Source organism: Pyrus communis, chromosome 11 (genome assembly GCF_041283825.1).
Source record: "Pyrus communis isolate YQ-2024b chromosome 11, ASM4128382v1, whole genome shotgun sequence".
NCBI lineage: Eukaryota > Viridiplantae > Streptophyta > Magnoliopsida > Rosales > Rosaceae > Pyrus > Pyrus communis.
Window position 1 is genome coordinate 9,555,564 of NC_142575.1, and position 22,173 is coordinate 9,577,736.

Below are 22,173 nucleotides of genomic sequence, written 5' to 3' on the forward strand. Positions count from 1 at the left end.
AAACGTGGTAGTTTTGCGAACTCTTGTGCAAAGCTTATGCTTCTGTGTTTACATATTTATTACATGGGTAGATTGTTGGAGTGTAGGAAGTGCTGGGAAAGTCACCAGAGGCTTGGAAGTATGGAACTTTTGGAACTTGTTGATCTTTTGGAACTTTTGGGACTTCAATTCTTAATTATCTATATGTAATGCTAATTCTTAATTATCTATATGTAATGCTTTCTCCAGTAAAACTTTTGAACTTTAAGAATGTCTGAACGTAATATTTAAGTATCTATATGTACTGTCTTCGCCAGTAGATCTTTTGAACTTTGGATCTTTTGATCTTTTGAAACTTTTGGATTGTAATATTTTGAAAAATTGGAGCTTTGATGAATTTCTTTTTTGTAACTTTAAGAATGTTTGGCTGTTAAACTTTGAATTTAACTAGTGTTCACACAAACCGAAAACCGACCCAAACCAACCCGCCATTGTTGGTTAAACGACATTATCGGTTTTAGACCCAGCTTGATCAGTTTCGGTTTGCAATTTTGGCTTAACCGACTAGGTCGGTTTGGTTTCGATTTAGCCCAAAACCAACCCAACCCAACCCTCACCCACCCCTATTAGTACCTATTCAAAAATGCAACAGGTAATGAAAGAGTTTTGATATATTGATTGCAAAACAAATGGTGCTTGAAATGGATAGATTCTTGTGACCTAAAAGAAACAGATATTCTAGAACTTATAAATATGCAAATAAGGGAAGATGCAATTGGACTATTTGTCCTGACTTAATAAAATTACTGTATTGCTAAAACAATAATGAAAGTTTCACATACTAAAACAGTTCATTCTACTTATAGCATAGGATACAATTCATCGTCCATACATATCTTAATGAAATATGGCTTGTGTGAGTCATTTAAGGTATGCCAAATACGCAACAAATCAATATTGTTCACTAATGTTATTGCATGCCAAATCTCATAAACGCGTAGGCGAAAACCGTTCGTAAAATGGAGTTATAACAAAAAAATTTCAAGCAAACAAAATGAGGGGCAAATTGATAATTTGATTCATTTATATATGCCAGGCCCATCAGTTGCACCAGTAATTGTGTTGTGTGTGACGTGTGTCAAATGTGTAATCGCAGGGTCGGTTCTAGCGACAACGTTTATCCGACCAACTATATAGGGAAGACGGACAACCTTACGATATAATACAACAGTAACTGCAGTTAAAAGGACAGGCTGAGATCCTAATGATACAGTACTAGGTAAATGGTTGATGGTAATTTGGGTTTTGAAAGGAAAGTTTGTATATACAACCATCTGAAGTGCAGAACTCGTTATCTACCTTAGAACTATGGGAGTTTTAATGAAACACTTCCGAAACTGTTCACTTTAACAAAAAATCACATTTTTACCTTTCTTGGATACTATTCACTACACCTTTATTTATCATTTTTCATTAAAACTAAAGTTTTTTTGAACTTTTTGTTAGTTTTTCCCAGAACTAAACCATTCCTTAGAACTAAACCATTCATCTGAAAGAATACTGTCCACCATCAAAGACCTTTAACAGACATTAGAAAGTAAGGAATCTAATAACTGCAGGGAATAAACCATGACAATTCTCTATATGGGCCACTATTGAAATATAGGGAGGTCAATCTTTGTTTGTTGGTCTAAACTTAGATCAGCTCCAACAGCAACGATGCTACTTGAGGCTCCTTCTCCGGTTTCAGTTGACATCTTCAAGAAGTAACTATGCCTGCGATTTTAAATATTTAGAGCCTCGTGTGAATTTCGGAGAATGGATGACAGAGTAAGCAAATTTACCATCGAGTGTCTGCTGTCAATTCAGGATGGAAGGCAGTCGCCAACAAATTCTTTTGTCGAACTGCTACAATCACTTTATTCTCAGACACAGGATTCTCCTGGAATGTCAAAAAGTAATAAGAAAATAGCAACAAAGAAGGTAAAAACGAACTTAATATATTCCAGCAGCATGCCGTCATTGGCAATTTCATTTTAGACGAATGATGATCTGGTTTTGTGGAGCAATATAACTGCATATTTGCACACCAGAACAGAAGCTTTGATAGTGTCTTTTGATATATACTGCAGAATCAGTGTTACGGACGATATATTTCTGTGCAAAATCTAACTAACTACACAATAAGTGTTATAAACACATGGCAGAACCAGGTTTGTGAGTGGTGATTCTAAGAGCCCAAAACTAAGCGAGAAGATGAACAGATCAAATTATTCTAGTCTGATTGTAGTCAACAGCTTTCAATCATAGACATACTTAAGACAAGACCACAAGAAATTTACAGCTTCTCGTATAAGAAAATGTACTTTTGACTGTAACTTGCTTGCTCGGCTATCATGAACTTGCAAACTAACTACCCTATTTTAGAAGAAATGAACCTGATTTTTTCAACTCCTTCGAAAGCAAATCCTATATACCCTATCCACAAATAATAGAACCGCCAACCACTGACGGAGCTGGTTGAACTTACCCACCTGTTACATATTAGATGTTTTATGGTTTACAAGGAAATATGGTTACTGAAGATGCAAATGAAGCTGCCAACCTAAACGAAACAAAGGAGGCTTGACTAAAGACTGATTATACAACAGTATAACCAGTAAAAAATTCTATAGACAGGAGAGAACCACGAACCTCTTGAGCTTCAACTGTGGAATTTGAATCCAACACCTTATTGGACGGGACAGGATAATCAGCCAGCACTTCAACTTCTGGTCCTACATCAAGGATAGCAGGAGCACGGATGAAAACTCCACGAAATACTTCAGGACCACCTTCCGTAGAAGCAAGCTCTGGTACTGCAAGTTCAGCCTCAAAGCTCTGAATCTGTAAGTTTGTGTTTTAGGAAAAGCAAAACAATTACCACACAGAATATCAAAATTACGTAAACTTATGTGTTCCAACAGACGGTTCCCTAAATAGGTCAGTTCCTCATAGCTCTTGTTCCTTTTTTATTTATCTATTTAACGTTAAAACCAGGTATGTACCCAAGTGGTGGTTTGGGTGGCCTACACCCATCTAAAATAACTTCTTCTTTTTTCCACCAAGAATACGTATGTATTATCCCAGCCCCTCTTGCCCTTCTCCTTTCCTTTATCTAGTTTCAAAGTAATATCTAGTCATCAGACAAGTGTTTGACTCCTCCAGATGACACCAAAAATATAAGTAATGGAGCCAATATCGTAGTCCATTAGCTCCATGCTCTTTTTTCCAAATACAAACCCTATGAAGTACACATAAAAGCACATGAATAAAGTTTCATGCAAGTGTTTTATTCTCTTTTTATGTCTGTGCTAGTAAAATAACCACCACTGGACTCCTTAGATAAGACAGTGACGTGGTTTTTTGTGAAGAAATAGTGGATGCCTTTTTTTTTTTTTTCTTATATACATCATATATTTCATCATAATCTAAAACATCATCCAGGTCCAATATCGCGCACAACTTTCAAGATTACATGAATGTGTGACAAAAAATTTAAAACTATGGAATCCACAGTTTCCCATTAATAAGCACAGGAACATAGGTTACAGATGAGACTACAGGTAACAGAAATGATATTCAAACACAGTTCAACCAATCAAATACTATGTGCCACGTACAACTCTTTTTTTATGAACTTTCTAAAGTAAAGAAGTCTAGGACTTTTTTTTTTTTTTTTTTTTTTTTTTTTTGAACACGAACTCTAGGACTCTCTTACCATGGTAAATACTGACAAATTTACTAATGCAACATGTGTCTCATCATTTTGCTGCATACGGCATATATGTCTTGATAAGCATGCTTAACTTGAGAGAATACAGAAGTCAGTGCATTACCTGACTGCCAAAGAAGTTTCTGTGAACAGTGCAATCTAGGCCGCCAACAAGTTCCTGTCCTCCTATTTTCTGTCCTGAAAAACATGCAACTCGTCTCAATTATAAAGTTAAACTTTTGGTTACTTTCATTTGTATTGAAGAAGCAAAATAAAATTCGAAGATTCATAGCAGAAAAGAAAGAAGGAAACGAACCTGTAGCTTTGTTTGCTAAGAAAATAAGACCTGCACAGGTCCCCCAAACAGGCTTCCCCATTTTAACAAACTCGCGCAAAGCAGGAAACTGTGAACAAAATAAATGCAGAAATGATAACCAAATATGAAAACGTAGAAAATGTCCGAATTCCTAACCATTTGGTAAGCCAAAAACGTATTAGAGTGTATAAACAATTAGACACTGTACAAATATTTAGCAAAATTCCTTTTGTGCAAAAAAGAAACAAAAGGTGGTGGTTACATTTGGCAAAGTCATTTGCTTTTTCAATCAAATAAGGTTATAGTCTAGTTTCTCCTCCTTTATTTATCCCCTCTGTTGGAGTTTTAGTACAAAAGGCAAACCGAAATTGTTCATGCTTGGTTAATAGCTCTCCTAACCCACAATTACTATTATAACAAAACCCATTACCTTTTGTTTCTCTTAAAAATTACAAATTTAATCACTTAAATATCAAAACTATACAACGTTTTACTGGAAATTGAGGTTCTATAGCAGTCATTTACACATTAACCCAAGAATTAACATACATAAAAGTACTAAATGACACAAACCCAAAAGTGTAGAGAGAGAGAGAGAGAGAGAGAGAGACCAGGTTGTGGTACTCAGCGAGCTTAGCCATAGTGGTGCTCTCGCCTCCAGGGATTATAAGGGAGGCCACAGATTCAAGCTGCTCCGGCTTCCTTATCTCTACGCCCTTCACCCCAAGCCTTCTCAGAGCTACAACACACACAAACACACAAACAGTCAGCAAAATCATATATCGAATACATATGCTGCGAGAGAGGAGGCGGGCGGCAAAAATGGAGTGCCTGCTATGTGTTCGTTGAAAGACCCCTGAAGAGCAAGCACGCCGACGAGGGCCATTTTTGCTCGACGGCTCGGGGAAATTGGGCTGACGAAACAACAAACGGAGCTTTTATTATGTAGAGAGTCGAGGGAAAAAGAGAAGGCGTAAAGCGATTGAGCGCACTGCGCCTCTCGTTTCCTGAGTGGCTCCACTTCTTGCCCTTTTTAATGAATATTTAAGTTGTTTGCGTAGTAAAATGTTACACGTTTAAGGTCATGGGTTCACTACTCGCTAGGAAATATCGAGTGCTATTCCTGGTTTTTAAAGAATTTACGGCTTGCTGTCTCGAGTTTGAAACTCTCTTTTTAAATTATTGTAATAGTTTTAAAGTAGATTTTAGATTCTCTTAAAATATAATTTTGCTACTTCATATTTTTTGCACAATGCTTTGTAATGTTAGAATTATGCCAAAAATATGAGGTGGCGGAGAATTCATGGAGAGTCCTACTTTTGAGAAAGTCTCCTTAGCATTTTCATATATATATATATATATATATATATATATATATAGCAGACTAATTCCTTCATGGTCTTAATAGAACGAAATTGTGCTCTAATACAAAATGTTATTCCTTATCAGTTTACATGACCCCTACATTGTTTCCCACCTCCCAACATTCCACCAATCTCCGACTGGACAACCGGGTGTTTCTACTAGGGGTGGGCATGGGCCGGACCGGGCCCAAATTTGAAGGGACCGGACCGGACCGGCTTAAAAGGGAAACGGGCCGGGCATTGCAAATTTGATCACTAGAACCGGACCTAACCCAGCCTGCTTGAAACGGGCCGGTTCTAGACAGGTCCACAAATCTTTTTTTTTTTTTTTCTTTCCGGTTATGGTCACCTCCTGGAGGCGCTCATCCTCCATATCTTCTACTCGATCTCCAACTGTCCGACGTCAAGACCCTCATCCGTTGGCCGTTTCCAAGCAATTCAACTCGCTCGTCGAGCCTCGTCCCCCACACAGACTCAAATCGTTGCAGGATAAGCCCGACCCGACCAAGATCCTCATCTCGTTCCACAGCGTCTGAAACCTCTCATCGAGCTCCTCTCGGAGCTGCACAGATCGGAGACAGAGGCGTCCAGAGAGAGTGAGAGTTACGACAACTCAAGCGCAGGATTGGAGGAAAGAGAGAAGGGCGTGGACGGCAGCTTGTGGCGCAGCTGGTGATGCTTTGTGGACGGTCGCTTGTGGCGTATATGGTTTACGGCTAGTGAGTTGGAGGTTAGATAGGGGAGAGAGCGAGAGGGAGGAGATCGAGAGAACGGAGAGAGATTGAGATAGCGGAAAGAACGAGGGTGAGGGTCGAATTAGGTATAAGAATAAGGGAGAGAGGGTAATAGTCTAATAGACAATAGAGGGTAATCAATGTAGGGAATAAATGGTCCGGGCCGGGGCCCCCGTTTTCCCCAATATTTAGAACCGGCCCGCCCCACCCCGTGTTTTATTTGTAATTTTTGGACCTGTCCCGTATCCGTCCCAAATTGCAAAGATCCGTCCCAATCCGCGGGTCTAGGACCCGTTTGCCCATCCCTTGTTTCTACCCATGTGTCCAATATCCTAATGTATATGATGTTGAGTTTTTGAAACTTCCCCCTCCTCTTGCTTAAGTGTGATGTGTGTGTGATACTGTGTGTTATGTCAAACACCATAAAGCAAGAGCATCTTATTAATCACTTTTCTTTTTTTACGTTGCAGATGGCTATTGCAACTCCTAAGTAGAATGATGATATATGTGTATCCAATTCCCGAGTCATTACGATTATACGTCTGAAAAGAAGCTTCAGAATACTCTTCCTTGACAGAATGCTTAAAAATATGTAAGCTGGCTTCTGTATACTGAGAGATGGCCTTCTATTCTTTCAACATTTATAGTGCAGATAGAATTACGCAAGGCGGCGTTTGATCGGCTACAGACTGTTCCTTCCGCGATGGAATTCGGATGCATTATTGTATCTGGTGTTAGAGAAAGTGCAGAATTTTTAAAATTGATCGAGTCCTGCGCTGGTAACTATCATTTCCTCCATTGCTTCTTCCATCACTCTTATGCTTTCAAAAGTATTAATAGATAATGTCATTAACAGAATTATCACCAAAAAGCAAAGGAGAAATTAAACAAGCCATAAATATGTCTATGAATTTCATATCTGTCCAGATACTCTGCTTCTCCAACATATTTCATCATCATAAAAGAGTAACATAAAATTTGCTCTACCACTTGATTGATTCAATTAACACATATCATACGTCACTAGTCGATGCATGACCAAATGGCTACCTGAACTGGACTCCGCAGTGGAACAACTCCCTCTAATGCAGCATTCAAGGGAAGGATGCACCGAAAGTTGTCAAACTGCAAGGATGCAAATCAATTTCACCCTGGTCTTTCTATAAATGCCAACAAAGCGGGATCTACTTTATCTTTAGACAATAAATTAATGACCAACTCCGTAGTTGATGCATCTGCAGAAAAACCCCTCTCCACCATTTCTTCAATAAGCCTCACTGCCCTTGATGTCTCGTTGTTATTGATTAACCCACATATAATTGTGTTGTACGTGCAACCATCTGGAGAACAACCTTTCTCTTCCATTTTCCTAAGCAAGTTTTCTGCTTCACATGTTAGCCCCCCATTACAAAATCCACTGATCATTATGGTATATGTCCTGACATCAGGTTGAATTCGTTTTATTGATAAACTACAAAGGAGATCCCACGCATATTCAGCTTTTTCAGCTATGCACAAACCTTCAATAAGAATACTGTAAGTTACAATATTAAAATCCAACTTCCTTCCCTCCATCTCTTCCAACAATTCAACTGCCTTGGGAAATTGTTGTTTTTTACAAAGGCCATCCAGTAAAATAGAATAAGTATGAATATCTGGACGTTGGCCTAAAGCTTGCATTTGAGAGAACAAGTTATGTGCATCTTGTATTCTTCCCATCTTGCAAAACCCATCAATAAGAGTGTTATAAGTAACCAAATTTGGAACAATTCCCCTATGAGACATTTCCAGAAAAAGCATCCGGGCATCATCTATCCTTTTAAGCTTACAATAGCCATTTATCAATATGTTATAACTACGAGCATCGACCATGCACCCTTTCCTAAGCATTACGTCAAAAACCTTTTTCGCCTCGTCCATTTCTCCTCGCAAACAGCAACCATCTATAAGCGTGTTGTACATAATAGTATCAGGTTTGATATCTCTTTGCGTCTTCATTTCGACTATGCTCCTTGCTTCCTGGACCATCCCCTCCTTAAAAAATGTGTCAACCAAGACATTAAAGGTGTACACATCTGAAAATATATGTTTACTCACCATTTCATTCAACAATCTTGTGACTTCTTTCCAATCCTGTAATTTGCAAACTCCATGAATCAAAGAGTTATAGGTCATGACATCTGGGGCAATACCCTTACTCTTCATTTCTGAGAAGAGGTTCAGTCCATCGGCAACTAGAGTATATTTGCAAAGACTGTCGATAATCGTGTTATAAATAACTATGTCAGGCTTGCAAGCCCCTTCTTCCATCTTCTTAAGCAACTGGACCGCTGCAGTGTTGTCACCTTTCCCGCAAAGGCCCTTTATTAGATCAATTCATACAATTACAATCTTAAGCAATTTGAAAAGAAACCCGACGTAAATATTAAGAATAAAAATTGCGTCTTTTTCCTACGATTAGTATCTTTCTTAAAGGCGACATAAATCGTAAAATCTTCTAATTTACGATCAATTCTTTCAATATTTCCTTTTTAGAGGACAAATTCCCACATTTAAATTATGTATCAGATATACTAGTACTCTTTTATCTGGAATTCTTAGTTCAAACCCTTCGCTATTGAGTGAAAGATCCCTCTTCCTTACATTTATTACGACTCTTTCTTCATCAAATTAACTATTTTTTTATATATATTTATTTATAAATTTAAAAAGTCTGTTCTTTCAAGGAAAAACCCTAATTAAAAAAAAAAAATTCATTACCTCCCGCATAAAAAAGTGATTCTTGTTTGATATTTATTTCTTGAATATCCTTCTTCATTGGATTAGTAATGGAACACATATATCAAAAGCTCAATGCGAAATTTGAATGAGAGGAGAACAACAAAAAATAGAAAACAAGTGGGTCTATATGTTAAAAGCCTTCTTAAAGAAAATCACGGGTCTGTAGTTTGTACATTGAAATCAAACTGATATTTGTGAAACCAACATTACTAGATTGAGGATATTTATTTCGCCTTTGAAAAAAGGACAACACACTGCCCATGACATAAAGTTATAAATTGAGAGAGTCAACCACAACTCGATTCGTTAAAATCATTTCAAGACAATTTCCTATAGGTTTGAAACTTCAAATTCTTCCAACTAGAGAAGAAATTTTTGCTAAATAAAGAAAAAAAAATCCAGATCCCAAAGAAAACAAGCAGAAATATTTGAGTGGGAATACGCATATTGAGAAAATTTTGGTTTTGTTATCGAGTTTGATTTTGACAAAAATAAAAGGAACAAAAAGACCAATATTTCATGAATTTTTAACTCCGCGATTAAATCTAAACTAGAGTGTAAATTTAGGGACCAATTTTATAGTTTACTCATAAAAAGTACAAATACAAAACTGCACCGAATCGAGTAGACCGGTCCAATTTACTGGATTAATTTGATTTTCTGCTGGGAATGCACCCTTTATATAACATTCTAATGCCTTTTGGCTAGTATTAGATAGACTAAATTTGTAAAACATGGGAGTTAATAATTGGATTATTACTTAAGTGTTGATTAACGTGTTTCTTTCTTATTAGTAACATATCATTTAGTTTGCACATTTAATCTACAAATTTAGTCTACCTAGCATTATTTATTCCTTTTTATAGAAGATTTGACTTTGTTCTGTTATTTTTTTTTTAAACGTACATGAAGACGTCATTTAATATTACGGTCTAGTAGTACTCGTCTTTATTTGTAAGTGAAAGGTCTTAGGTTCGATTCATACTTAAGGCGATTTGAACCTCATTATGCTAGCAGTTAGCCCATTCTGAGACTTAGCCTACTTCTTCATCCCCTTAATGTAGTTAATATCGTTTGTTCAAAAAAAAAATACATGAAGACGAGGGCAGTGGAGAACGTGCTCGCTCGAGGACCTTGCAGTTTTAAGAAGTCTGTATTATGGTCCTTTTGACGTATATGTTCAGTTGTGACATTATGCATCAATAATAGAATGACATAAAGTTAAATCGTTGACAAATGACATTAGCATTACTAAAACCAACATTTCAGTAAGTCCGCACAAGCACAGGTATAATTTAGTAAACTTTGGGAGACAGTTTTTGCAAGACGTAACATCACAACTTTGTTTTTATTTGATCAGATGTGTATATTGTATCTGGTGTTCGAGGAAGTGCAGAATTTTAGAAAATGGATTGAGTCGTCCTCCTGTAGCTGTCATTTTCTCCATTGCTTCTTCCATCAGACTCATATGCTTAACAGAATTATTAGCAAAAAATAAAAGAGAAGTTAAACCAAGCCTTAAATATACCCCCTCTAATGCCAGAATTCAAGGGAAGGATACACTGAAGCTTGTCAAAACTGCAAAGATGCAAATCTGTTTCATCACGGACTTTCTATAAATGCCAACAAAGCGGGATCGACTTTATTTTCAGACAATAAATAAATGATCAACTCCGTAGTTGATGCATCTGCAGAAAAACCCCTCTCCACCATTTCTTGAATAAGCCCCACTGCCCTTGATGTCTCGTTGTTGCTGAAAAACCCTCAGATAATTGTGTTGTACATGCAACCATCTGGAGAACGACCTCTCTCTTCCATTTCCTTAGCAAGTTTTCTGCTTCACATGTTAGCCGCCCATCACAAAATCCACTAGTCATTATTTTATATGCCTTGACATCAGCCTGAATTCCTTTTGATGATAAACTACGAAAGAGATCCCATGCATATTCAACTTTTTCAGCTCTGCACAAACCTTCAATAAGAATATTGTCAGTCACAACATTAAAATCCAACTTCTTTACCTCCATCTCTTCCAACAATTCAACTGCCTTGGGAAATTGTTGCTTTTTACAAAGGCCATCCAGTAAAATAGAATAAGTTTGAGTATTTGGAAGTTGGCCACAAGCTTGCATTTGAGAGAACAAGTTATGTGCATTTTGTATCTGGAACCACTCCCCTATGAGACATTTCTCGAAAAAGCATCTGAGCATCATCTATCCTTTTAAGCTTACAATGCCGTTTTATCAATATGTTATAACTATGAGCATCAACCATGCAACCTTTGCTAAGCATTACTTCAAAAACCTTTTTAACCTCGTCCATTTCTCCACGCATACAGTAACCATCCATAAACAAATTGTAAGTAATCCTATTAGGTTCGATATCACGTTGAATCATCATTTCGACCATGCTCCTTGCTTCTTGGACCATCCCCTCTTTACAAATGTATCAACCAGGACACTGAAGGTGTGCATATTTGGAAAGATATGTATTGGAAGAAGGACAGCACGGCATGCTGTCACTTACAGACAGCACAGCAAGCATACAGCACGGCAAGCATGGGTAAAGGAAAGACAGCAAGGGTGTGCACTCTGGAAAGGAATGTGCATGTGATTGCTGACTCATGGACAGCAGGGAAAGGAATGTGCATGAGCATATGTGCTGTCAGAAGTCTTCCCATGCGTGCTTGGTTACTGTTAAAGCATTTTCCCATGTGTGCTGTCAGAAGACAGCAGATGGTGCTGCTCTTCTTCCAATATTTTTTTTTATTTCTACTTCAAAATCTCATATGTTCAGGCCTTACGGGAAGGCTTTGATATATACACCACAACAACAACTTTACAGATTAAACTGCAAGTGACAGCATGCACACACATGCCGCAGCACCACCTATACACCTTTACACATTAAACTACGAGGTAACAGCACACACACATGCAGCAGCACCATCTGCTGTCTTCTGACAGCACACATGGGAAAATGCTTTAACAGTAACCAAGCACGCATGGGAAGACTTCTGACAGCACACATGCTCATGCACATTCCTTTCCCTGCTGTCCATGAGTCAGCAATCACATGCACATTCCTTTCCAGAGTGCACACCCTTGCTGTCTTTCCTTTACCCATGCTTGCTGTGCTGTCTGTAAGGTATCGTTTGGTACGTGGGACGGGACGGAACAGAGTGGGACAAGGCGTTCCGTTCCACGTTTGGTGCGCCTAAAACGGGTGGAACAAGCTGTTCCACGGGACGAGTTTTGGGTGAATTTTCGTTCCACCTCACCCCCCTGGAACGACTCGTTCCACATGCGTGGAACACAAAATTATAACCTCTCCGTCTCCTTCTTCTTCCTCCTTGTTTCCATCCGAGGGCATCTTTGCTCCCGCTTCGTTCCGTTCCGTCCTGTCCCGTCCCGTCCCGTCTCATTCCGTCCCGTCCCGTCTGCATACCAAACGATACCTAAGTGACAGCATGCCGTGCTGTCCTTCTTCCAATAATATGTTTACTCACTATTTCATTCAACAACCTTGTAACTTCCTTCCAATCCTGTAATTTGTAAACTCCATGAATCACAGAGGTATAGGTCAGGACATCTGGGGCAATACCCTTACTCATCATTTCTGAGAAGAGGTTCTGTGCATCCAAAACTAGAGTATATTTGCAAAGACTATAAGTAACTATGTTAGGCTTGCAAGCCCCTTCTTCCATCTTCATAAGCAATTGGATTGCGTCAGTGTTGTTACATTTCGTGCAAAGGCCCTTTACTAGGGTAAAGAAAGTAACCACATTCGGCTTACTATTACCACTGTGCAACATTTTATTGAAAAGTGATGCTGCCTCAGCCACTCTATTCTGAAGAATAAAGTCGTTGATTAGAATGGTGTAGGTTGTGACATCTAGTTCAAACCCCAATTTGGTGCAAATGGCAAAAGCAATTAATGATAATACTTAGAGTATAAACATTAGGACGAATTCCCGACACACCCATTCTATTAGTCAAGAAGATGACTGCCGAATAATGTTTCATCTTGGCAAGTTGAGTCAAGATTTGGTTGAAAGGGAAAACGGAAGGCATAGGACGCCTTTGAAGCATTTCGTCGAACACATTAAGAGCATCCTCAACATTAGTGATTTTCACAAGCTGGTGTTGTTGGGTGTTTCTAGATTCGGTCGATTTAGAAGACGGAGAGTGAAACAAAGCCAAGTAATTGTTGAAGAAAACAAGAGCAGTAGAAGATTGAAGAAGACAAGGCGGCATACCTCTGAGTCTGAGTCTGCTGGTGGTGTTGCCATAACCAACCTTCAAAGAAGAAGAAGCAGCAACCGTTGCCCGCATCATCTTCAGCATCTCTAAGTCAGCAGTGGTGATCACTTTGCATGTCCAGTATAGTCGATGTCCCCACTGAATAGTATGAGGTGTTTCACATTAAATACATCTGAAGCACAAATATGGCTTGGTAACTTCAGGCCATAATCATTGGGGTAAATCTTTTCAAGAATTTTATGTGGCCAATCTTCCGTTGCACATAATTTGTTATAATCTTTAGCTAAAAAACAATCCTTCATCAAAACTACCCAAACAAAATCTCCCACATCAAACTCGGCCATTCGCCTTTTGGAATCTACATGAGCTTTGTATTTATGACTTGTTTCGTGAAGGTGCTTGTGAGTCACGCTAGGGACCTGCTTGATGTTGTCAACATAATTTTCAGCGTTGCCACTAATTCTATTCATGATTGGGGCAAGAGAAGATCAACTAGTGCACGCAGAATTAAGCCATAAACAATATAGAAAGGACACAGTCTGATGCTGACAGAATGATTGTAGGCAAACTCTGCAATACTTAACTTCTTGTCCACTTCAAAATGGTCACCCACCAAGGCCAAGTTTGAGTGTTGCTTTTTTATTTTTTTTCATCAAAATCTGATTCATTTTAGAGTTAAGTAGTAAAAAATGTTTGGTAAAGACAAAATATCTTGCTTATTTTAAAAACAATGGCTTTCAGACAACAGCTTTTAAAAGCAGCATGTAGGTTGCTTTTAAAAGTTGATTTACTAAAAAGTGGAGTTGAGCCTTTAATGAATATTTTTAATTCATGCAATACGCCCATTAATTTTAAAGAATGATATTATTTATCTTTAGAAAACAAAGTGATCACTACCGGCCCACCTACCACTACAAACGCTAACCTCTTACACCACCATTGTTCCCGCCACCACCACACGGCCCACACCACAGTCGCGTCACCACCACCACCAATACAAACACCACCACAGCCATACCCGCTGTGAAATCCCATCCCCAAATAAATTGTAATTTTATATTTATTTTAACAATTTATGAAATTACAATTCTACCCTATATCTCTAACCAATCTGAATCTACTTTTTAAATTTTCTCTGAAATTTCCTCCTCTCTCTGTTTGCTTATCTCTCATTCTTTCTCTTCTTCCCGAGCACTCTCCTTCTCACTCTCAAATCTCTCTCGCAGCTTACTCTCTCCCTTTCCCGATCGATACCCACACACCCAGACACCCCCACACCCAAGGAAATCCATCGGCGACAACACCACCACACTCACCATTGTGGTAGCACTCTCTTTCTCTCTTTCCTTGCCTCTATGGAACACAGAGAACCCTTTGCGAGCCGTAGTGTTCGAACCCAAGTTCGGCCACCTCTGGCCATTTCGAAGCGAATCGAAGGTACCAAATGCTCCCTTTTGTCTTTATGTTTATTTTAGATGCCAGATTGTAGGTTAATGTGGCCAATCAGCGTCGAGCAAAGCTCAGGAGGCTTCGGCCTTTGTTCTCGACAGAAATGGGTCAGTTGACCCACACCTGGAAACCCAAAACCCTTAACCCATCAAACCCAGGCCTTTCGGGCCGTACTAGCTCTAAGCCTTAAACCCAACCCAATGACCCCCCTAAAGCCCAAACCTATTTAGTAAACCTTTTAAACCTTTGGACCCGGGCCTTAGGACTGTTTAGAACTAAGGGCTTCGGCCCACTGAGCCAACCCAATTGAATCCTTTGGGCCGAGCTTTCAGGCTCTAAGCCAATTAAACCCAAGCCCAAAAACCCAAGTGACCCCAGGCTTTTGGGCCATGGAATCGGCCTATTAGCCCTTGGCCCAACCCAGCTAACTCGACCCGGATGATCTGGCCCTTGACCTGACTTGTTGATCCGGACTCGTTGACTGTTGACCGTTGACTTCCAATCAACGCTAATCGTTGACTTTTTGTTGACTTTCAGTCGGGACGCCTCCTAGGCTAGTTTCAACATCCTGAATCCATTTATGATGTTCGTTTTCCGAAATTCAATCGTTTGAGTATAGTTTTATTAATTGGACCCTTTATATGCTTAGGTGCATTTATTAGCGGCGATTCCATCATTCCTATTTCGCACGGCTCTTCGACGATAGAGTATCTGTAAGTGGATCCCTTCTAAAATGCATGTTTTAATAGTAGAAATGCATACATGAAAAGCATGATTTAATGGTTACGTTTTATGAGTAAATTAGATTTGCACTTTATTATTATCATGTTTTACTAAGAATATTTTGGAATACCATACTTTATCGAACTTATGTTCTTTGTAGTATATATGATCGATGACTATAAACTACTTATGAACATGTTTTTACACTTCTTTGTAGTATATATGATGGATGATTATATGCTATGAAGATGTTTTTGAGATATATGTACTTATGTTGGAAAGATTATATTCAATGTTTTTGTGCGTATCTAGTGGTCACTGTTCTGCCTATGGGCGAGATACTTATATTGGCTCCGGCCAGGCGTAGGTTGGTGGCTTCGGCCGTGAGATAATGATACATGATACCACTATTTAGCACATTTTACGATATATTTTTCATGAAAGGTTTTATGGCATGTTAGGGTTTTCGGAAAACCTATTACATATTATGCTATGAGTTTTCATAAAAGTTTGGGGTCAGTACATTGAATAACTGTTTCAGTATTATATATATATATATTAACTTGGTCCACTCATGTTTGTTTTGTACCCCCTCAAGACATAGGAACAAGGTGTACAATCCGAGTTACGAGACATTCCCCTACCGGTGATTTCATATCATCTTTTCTGCTTTGACATCTATTGTAATATCACCTCTCTATTTTACCTTTCGCTTGTACTTTGGATTAGTTGTATGCTCTGAACATGTCATGCATTATCATTATATTCATTGTTGGCAGTTGAATATTATTATTGTATTTTGTAAGACTTATATTTGAATATTACTTTGCGTAGTTATGAGCGAAATTTATATGCATGTTTCACATGTTCTTGGCATATGCATCCATTATATGGCTTGCGTCACCCTCGGGTGTCGGCCAACACGTGACCATTCTGATGTCCCTCGGACATTGAGATTGGGGCATGCCACCCGCCACCATTACCACCACTTCCACCACAATGACAACTGGCACAACCATTGTTGCCACCACAACCACCACCACCACCATAAACACAACCACCACTATTGCCACCACAACCACAACCGCCACCATTGTCGTTGTTGCCACTTACCACTATTGCCCTCACCACTGTTGTCGTCGTCATTGCCCACGTTTTCATGTCCATTTTTGTCATGATATACAATTATATCACTTTTGCATTAAAATTTATCTAGTATTTTTACACTGCTTTTACATTACTTTGTTCCTTTCGTAAGTGTGATACGTGTTTGTGTGTTATGTCAAACACCTTAAGGAAAGAGCATCTTATTCATCACATTTTTTTTTTTTAATATTTTGCAGATGGCTATTGCAACTCCTACTCAAACCGTTTCTGTAAACGTTTCCTCTCTCTCTCTCTCTCTCTCTCTCTCTCTCTCTTTTGTGTAGCATTTTTATTAATTTATACCACATATTATCAATACACAAACTATGATTCAGTGCAAAACAGAGCAGATTAATATAGCTGATAATGTGATTAATTAGTTGTGCTTTTTGTTTGTTTTATATATGTAGAATTATGAAATGAGATTATAAGAGGAAGTTTGCGGAAGTGAATAGGAGTGCCTACGGGCCTCGACTCGTAGGGAAAAGGATCCTCGCTGGATCCTTTTCTTGGGGATCCCGAGGATCCTGTGATCAGCCATTCATCGTACATCGTGCGGTCAGTTTTCGTTAGATTCTATTTATATTTAATTTTAAATTTTAAATTTCAAATGATTTCTGACTGCATGATGTACGATGAACAACCACGATAGGAAAATGATCCGGCAAGGATCCTTTTCCGACTTGTAGTGTTCACGAACCTGTCGACGTCAATTTCAAAGATGTTCTATATCCTGACGCAGACAGTTCAGCCAACCCCTTAAGGAAGAGCAAGAACCGAGTTACCGAAGGAAGAACACACCAACAAGAAAGATTTCTCCTCTCTCCCCATCAGCTATTTCTTTTACGTTATGTATACGCTTTAGATCACTTTTCATTGCATTTGTAAGATTATCTTATATAGTGAAATACAAACGCAAACAAGCTCTCGTGGATGTAGCCGATTTGGTGAACCACTTAAATTTCCGTGTTCATTTGTGTAATTGTAACATCCCAAATGATCTAGGCAACCAACACAGTCTGTCTCCATCACCTCTCCGGTGTCTATTGGCCACCATGATACTGTGGAGTTTGACTTCCAGCAACAAATAGCATCATTAAACCAACATTTCAGTAAGCTTATATAGTGAAATACAAACGCAAACAAGCCCTCGTGAATGTAGCCGATTTGGTGAACCGCTTAAATCCCCGTGTTCATTTGTGCAATTATAATAAAATATTATTTGGTTTTTTGTTTTTTATTTTTTTATTTGATCAGATGTCTATATTGTATCTGGTGTTGGAGGAAGTGCTGAATTTTAAAAATGGATTGAGTCCTACTCCTGTAGCTATCACTTCCTCCATTGCTTCTTCCATCAGACTCATATGCTTAACAGAATTATTACCAAAAAAATAAGAGGAGTTAAACCAAGCCATAAATACGTTTACTAATTTCATAGCAGTCCAGATACTCTGCTTCTCCAACATATTTCATCATCTTAAAAGATTAACACAAAAGTTGCTCTGCCACTTGATAGATTAAATTACTAAAACATATCATACATCACTAGGCGATACATGAATGAATGGCTACTCGAACTGGACTCAATAGCGGAACAACTCCCTCCAATGCAGCATTCAAGGGAAGGAAGCCCCGAAACTTGTCTAAACTGCAAAGATGCAAATTAGTTTCATTGCGGACTTTCTATAAATGCCAACAACGCAGGATCTACTTCATCTTTGGACAATAAATTAACGACCAACTCCGTGGTTGATGCATCTGCAGAAAAACCCCACTCCACCATTTCTTGAATAAGCCTCACCGCCCTTGATATGTCGTTGTTATTGAAAAACCCTCGGATAATTGTGTTGTACGTGCAACCATTTGGAGAACGACCTCTCTCTTCCATTTCCCTTAGCAAGTTTTCTGCCTTACATGTTAGCCCCCCATTACAAAATCCACTAATCATTATATTATATGACCTGACATCAGGTTGAACTCCTTTCGATGACAAACTCCGAAAGAGATCCCATGCATATTCAACTTTTTCAGCTCTGCACAAACCTTGAATAAGAATATTGTAAGTTACAATATTAAAATCCAACTTCTTTTCCTCCATCTCGTCCAACAATTCAACTGCCTCGGGAAATTGTTGGTTTTTACAAAGGCCATCCAGTAAAATATTATACGTTTGAACATTTGGAAGTTGACCTAAAGTATGCATTTGAGAGAACAAGTTATGTGCATCTTGTAGTTTTCCCATCTTGCAAAACCCATCTATAAGAGTGTTATAAATAACCATATTTGGAACAATTCCCCTTTGAGACATTTCCAGAAAAAGTATCCGGGCATCATCTATCCTTTTAAGCTTACAATAGCCGTTTATCAATATGCTATAACTACGAGCATTACCCATGCATCCTGTGCTAAATATCTCTTCAAAAACCTTTTTCGCCTCGTCCATATCTCCTCGCAAACAATACCCATCCATAAACGAATTGTAAGTAATCGTATCAGGTTCGATACCTCTTTGAATCATCATTTCGACCACGCTCCTTGCTTCTTGGACCATCCCCTCTTTACAAAATGTATCAACCAAGACATTGAAGGTGCACACATTCGGAAAGATATGTTTACTCACCATTTCATTCAACAATCTTGTAGCTTCTTTCCAATTTCCTAATTTGCAAACTCCATGAATCAAAGAGTTATAGGTCCTGACATTTGGGGCAACACCCTTACTCGTCATTTCCGAGAAGAGGTTCTGTGCATCCACAACTAGAGTATCTTTGCAAAGACTGTCGATAATCGTGTTATAAATAACTACGTTAGGCTTGCAAGCCCCTTCTCCCATCTTCTTAAGCAATTGGATTGCTGCAGTGTTGTTACCTTTCGCGCAAAGGCCCTTTACTAGGGTACCGAAAGTAACCACATCCGGCTTGCAATTACCACTGTCCAACATTCTGTTGAAAAGTGCTGCTGCCTCGGCCTCTCTATTCTGGAGAAGAAAACCGTTGATTAGAGTGTTGCAGGTCGTGACATTTGGTTCAAAACCCAATTTGAAGAAGTTTCCCAAGACTGACAAACCAAACCCCATCCGGTGCAAATGGCAAAAGCAGTTAATGATAATATTCAGACTATAAATATCAGGACGAATTCCCGACACACCCATTTTATTATTCAAGGAGATGACTGCCGAATAATGTTTCAACTTGGCAAGTTGAGTCAAGATTTGGTTGAAAGGGGCAACGGAAGGCAGAGGACGCCTTTGAAGCATTTCGTCGAACACATTGAGAGCATCCTCAACATTAATGATTTTAACAAGCTGCTGTTGTTGGGTGTTCCTAGATTCGGTCGATTTAGAAGACCGAGAATGAAACAAAGCCAAATAATTGTTGAAGAAAACAACAACAACAGAAGAAGAAAGAAGAAGACAAGGCAGCATACCTCTGAGTCTGAGTCTGGTGGTGCTGCTTCTGCTGCCATAACCAACCTTCAAAGAAGAAGAAGAAGCAGCAATCGTTGCCCGCATCTCTAAGTCAGCGATTTAATGCGTTAATGCTCCACAACAGATTCTACTCGGGAATAAACCACCCTTGTTGTTGAGTGATGGAAAATGCTCTCCCTTGAAATAATCAAATCAAAATCCCATGTTGCTTCAGATGGAGTCTACTCTTGCCAAATGTAAAACCCAAACAATTGTAATCTATCCACCACCACCACCTTGTAAAACAAATACATAAAGACTCGAGGGAAATTTAGAAATATAGCCATTTCAGAGGACACGTATTTTAATATGACCTACTCTACTTTTTATAAAACTAACCAAAATTTATGTTCCAAAGACTAAATTACCCTAATACTAAAACCTTCTCAGTTCCTCCCTTCTTCCCATTTCTGAATTCTGATTGAGATGCTTCTCTGTTATTTCTGATATCTAATTATCTATCATTTCCTCTGTCTCTTCCGCTTCCGACTTCCGTTTTCAACCTTTATATAATTCCATGAGATTGAGCTTATCTTTTCAGTCATCTTCCTCGCGGGTGTGGGTTGGTGGGTGGGTGGTTGAATCAGTTCAATGACTACTCTATATTTGGTAAATAAAGTTTGCTATCGCAGAATCTGGGTCCGAGGAAGTGAGAGGGAAAAAGATGTGTGAGTCTGGGAGACGAACTTGGCTTGATAAGAGAACTGCCTGATATACGACAGCATATGAAAGTGCAATAATGCGCGGAAGATAGCAAGAAGCTGCGATACCAGTGCATGCCAGTGCAACACAAAAAAAGGTTAAGTACATTCTGAAAAAAATACTTGAAAAGTTTTTTTAAAGAAGCACATAACTGATGCATTACACAAATTGCCTTTGTATTGGTCCCGTTGCATGTAAACTATTCATTATCTTTACTCTCTAGTTGTATTTCTTATGTTAGCTCTGCCAGCCTTTGCAAATTCCGGTCGCTTCAAGACTTCAAGTTGAATAATCTGGTTGGTTAAGTGAAACACGTTCAAAACACAAATAAAGTGACACTAGACACGTACAATCGTTAGGTTCACATGTAGGCAGAACCAAGATCTAATATCATAATATGGAGAGCTTCGCACATCCAAAAGTTAGGAGAGTTGGACTACTCCTCCGTTACCTATTGGATCTCGGTTTTCAAATTTCATCTTGCTTCACTTTCAATATTGGTATGCCATTAGTTGTTTATACATTTCACTTAGTTGTTACACTCTCATATTTCATTTTGATTCAGGTTAATTACACTAACACCTTCTGAGGTTTTTTGTGTTTTCATAAAAACCCCTCACGTTTGATAAATATCACTAATACCCCTGAGGTTTTAATTTACTTTCACATAACCCCTCTAAAGATGTATATACCATTGGGGGGCGTTTGTTGCGCCGGACTATCTCGGACTAGATTAGCTTCAAGGACTAAGCTGGACTGGCTTAGACTAGACTAAACTGGACTAACTTAGTGAAGCGTTTCGTGCAGTATTGGACTAAGAAGCTGGATAATAACAAATTCTAATATTATTTTATTTAATATATAAATTATTAATATTTTATTATGATCTTATCTTTTTCTCCATCTTTTCCTACCATTTCCGTCCCACTCTTTTCCTCTTCTCTCATCGTCCCACCCTCTCCCTCTTTTTTTCCTCTCAGACCTCTCAATTCATGTCTCTTTCTCATTCCTGGTCAAACTCCTTATTGATTCCAATCTCTATTTCTCTGTCCTCCCTCCCTTTCTAGCTATGCGTTGTTCGAACGGAACCTCACGGCTCCAATTTTCCCGACGAGTTGCAGGTTTCCCGATGTGTTTTTTGGCCAACCCTCATTAAATTGGATGAAGTTAGCACCGCCGAAAAATTCATCACCATCCCTGGACCGAGATCTTAGCTTTGCATGCTCGAATTTGTCATGGATTTGAAGAAGCCCAAACAGGGCGAGACTTCCAGGCCATTTTCCGGCCACATTCGACCACATTTTGGCCTCGATTCAAGTAAAATCGTAATCTTGTCACTCCCAGCTTCAATTTGGTATATTTTATATGAAAGTTGGTTGTGAAATGGATCTGAAAGAGAGTTGGGAAGTTAATGATTGATCTAGGTGACTGGCGATGACGATGAGTCTGTCGGGAGTGGTCGTTGAGCATGACAAGGACGAGAAATAGAGGATAGTC

General features: G+C 38.8%; 3 protein-coding genes and 1 long non-coding RNA gene across 6 annotated transcripts; 1 reads left to right on the plus strand and 3 right to left on the minus strand.

Moving 5' to 3' along the window:
• Nucleotides 1–1,505: 1,505 nt before the first annotated feature.
• LOC137742632 (putative pyridoxal 5'-phosphate synthase subunit PDX2) lies at nt 1,506–5,111 on the minus strand. Its single transcript, XM_068482546.2, has 7 exons — nt 4,881–5,111; nt 4,661–4,788; nt 4,050–4,137; nt 3,858–3,931; nt 2,674–2,865; nt 1,824–1,921; nt 1,506–1,755 (listed from the first exon to the last, which is right to left on the minus strand). The coding sequence occupies exons 1-7, from the start codon at nt 4,933–4,935 to the stop codon at nt 1,632–1,634; spliced, it is 759 nt and encodes a 252-aa protein (XP_068338647.1). The 5' UTR covers nt 4,936–5,111; the 3' UTR covers nt 1,506–1,631.
• A 2,182-nt stretch (nt 5,112–7,293) lies between these two features.
• LOC137741420 (uncharacterized) lies at nt 7,294–13,776 on the minus strand. The gene is made up of 4 exons (XM_088680247.1): nt 12,834–13,776; nt 12,395–12,763; nt 10,818–10,991; nt 7,294–8,514 (listed from the first exon to the last, which is right to left on the minus strand). Exons 1-4 carry the CDS (start codon nt 13,272–13,274, stop codon nt 7,294–7,296), a joined length of 2,205 nt encoding a protein of 734 aa, XP_088536373.1. The 5' UTR covers nt 13,275–13,776.
• A 557-nt stretch (nt 13,777–14,333) lies between these two features.
• LOC148692869 (uncharacterized) lies at nt 14,334–17,471 on the plus strand. 2 transcript variants are annotated; one of them, XR_015953608.1, is made up of 4 exons: nt 14,334–14,627; nt 15,289–15,352; nt 15,961–16,045; nt 16,706–17,471. It is a non-coding gene; the product is annotated as an uncharacterized LOC148692869 (long non-coding RNA). The 2 variants fall into 2 exon arrangements; XR_015953607.1 differs by having other exon boundaries at nt 15,961–17,471.
• A 438-nt stretch (nt 17,472–17,909) lies between these two features.
• LOC137743900 (uncharacterized) lies at nt 17,910–20,247 on the minus strand. Of its 2 annotated transcripts, XM_088678935.1 has the most exons (2): nt 19,935–20,173; nt 17,910–19,485 (listed from the first exon to the last, which is right to left on the minus strand). In XM_088678935.1, the coding sequence occupies exons 1-2, from the start codon at nt 19,971–19,973 to the stop codon at nt 18,178–18,180; spliced, it is 1,347 nt and encodes a 448-aa protein (XP_088535061.1). In that variant the 5' UTR covers nt 19,974–20,173; the 3' UTR covers nt 17,910–18,177. The 2 variants fall into 2 exon arrangements, with proteins under 2 accessions (XP_088535061.1, XP_068339930.2); XM_068483829.2 differs by having other exon boundaries at nt 17,910–20,247.
• Nucleotides 20,248–22,173: the final 1,926 nt, after the last annotated feature.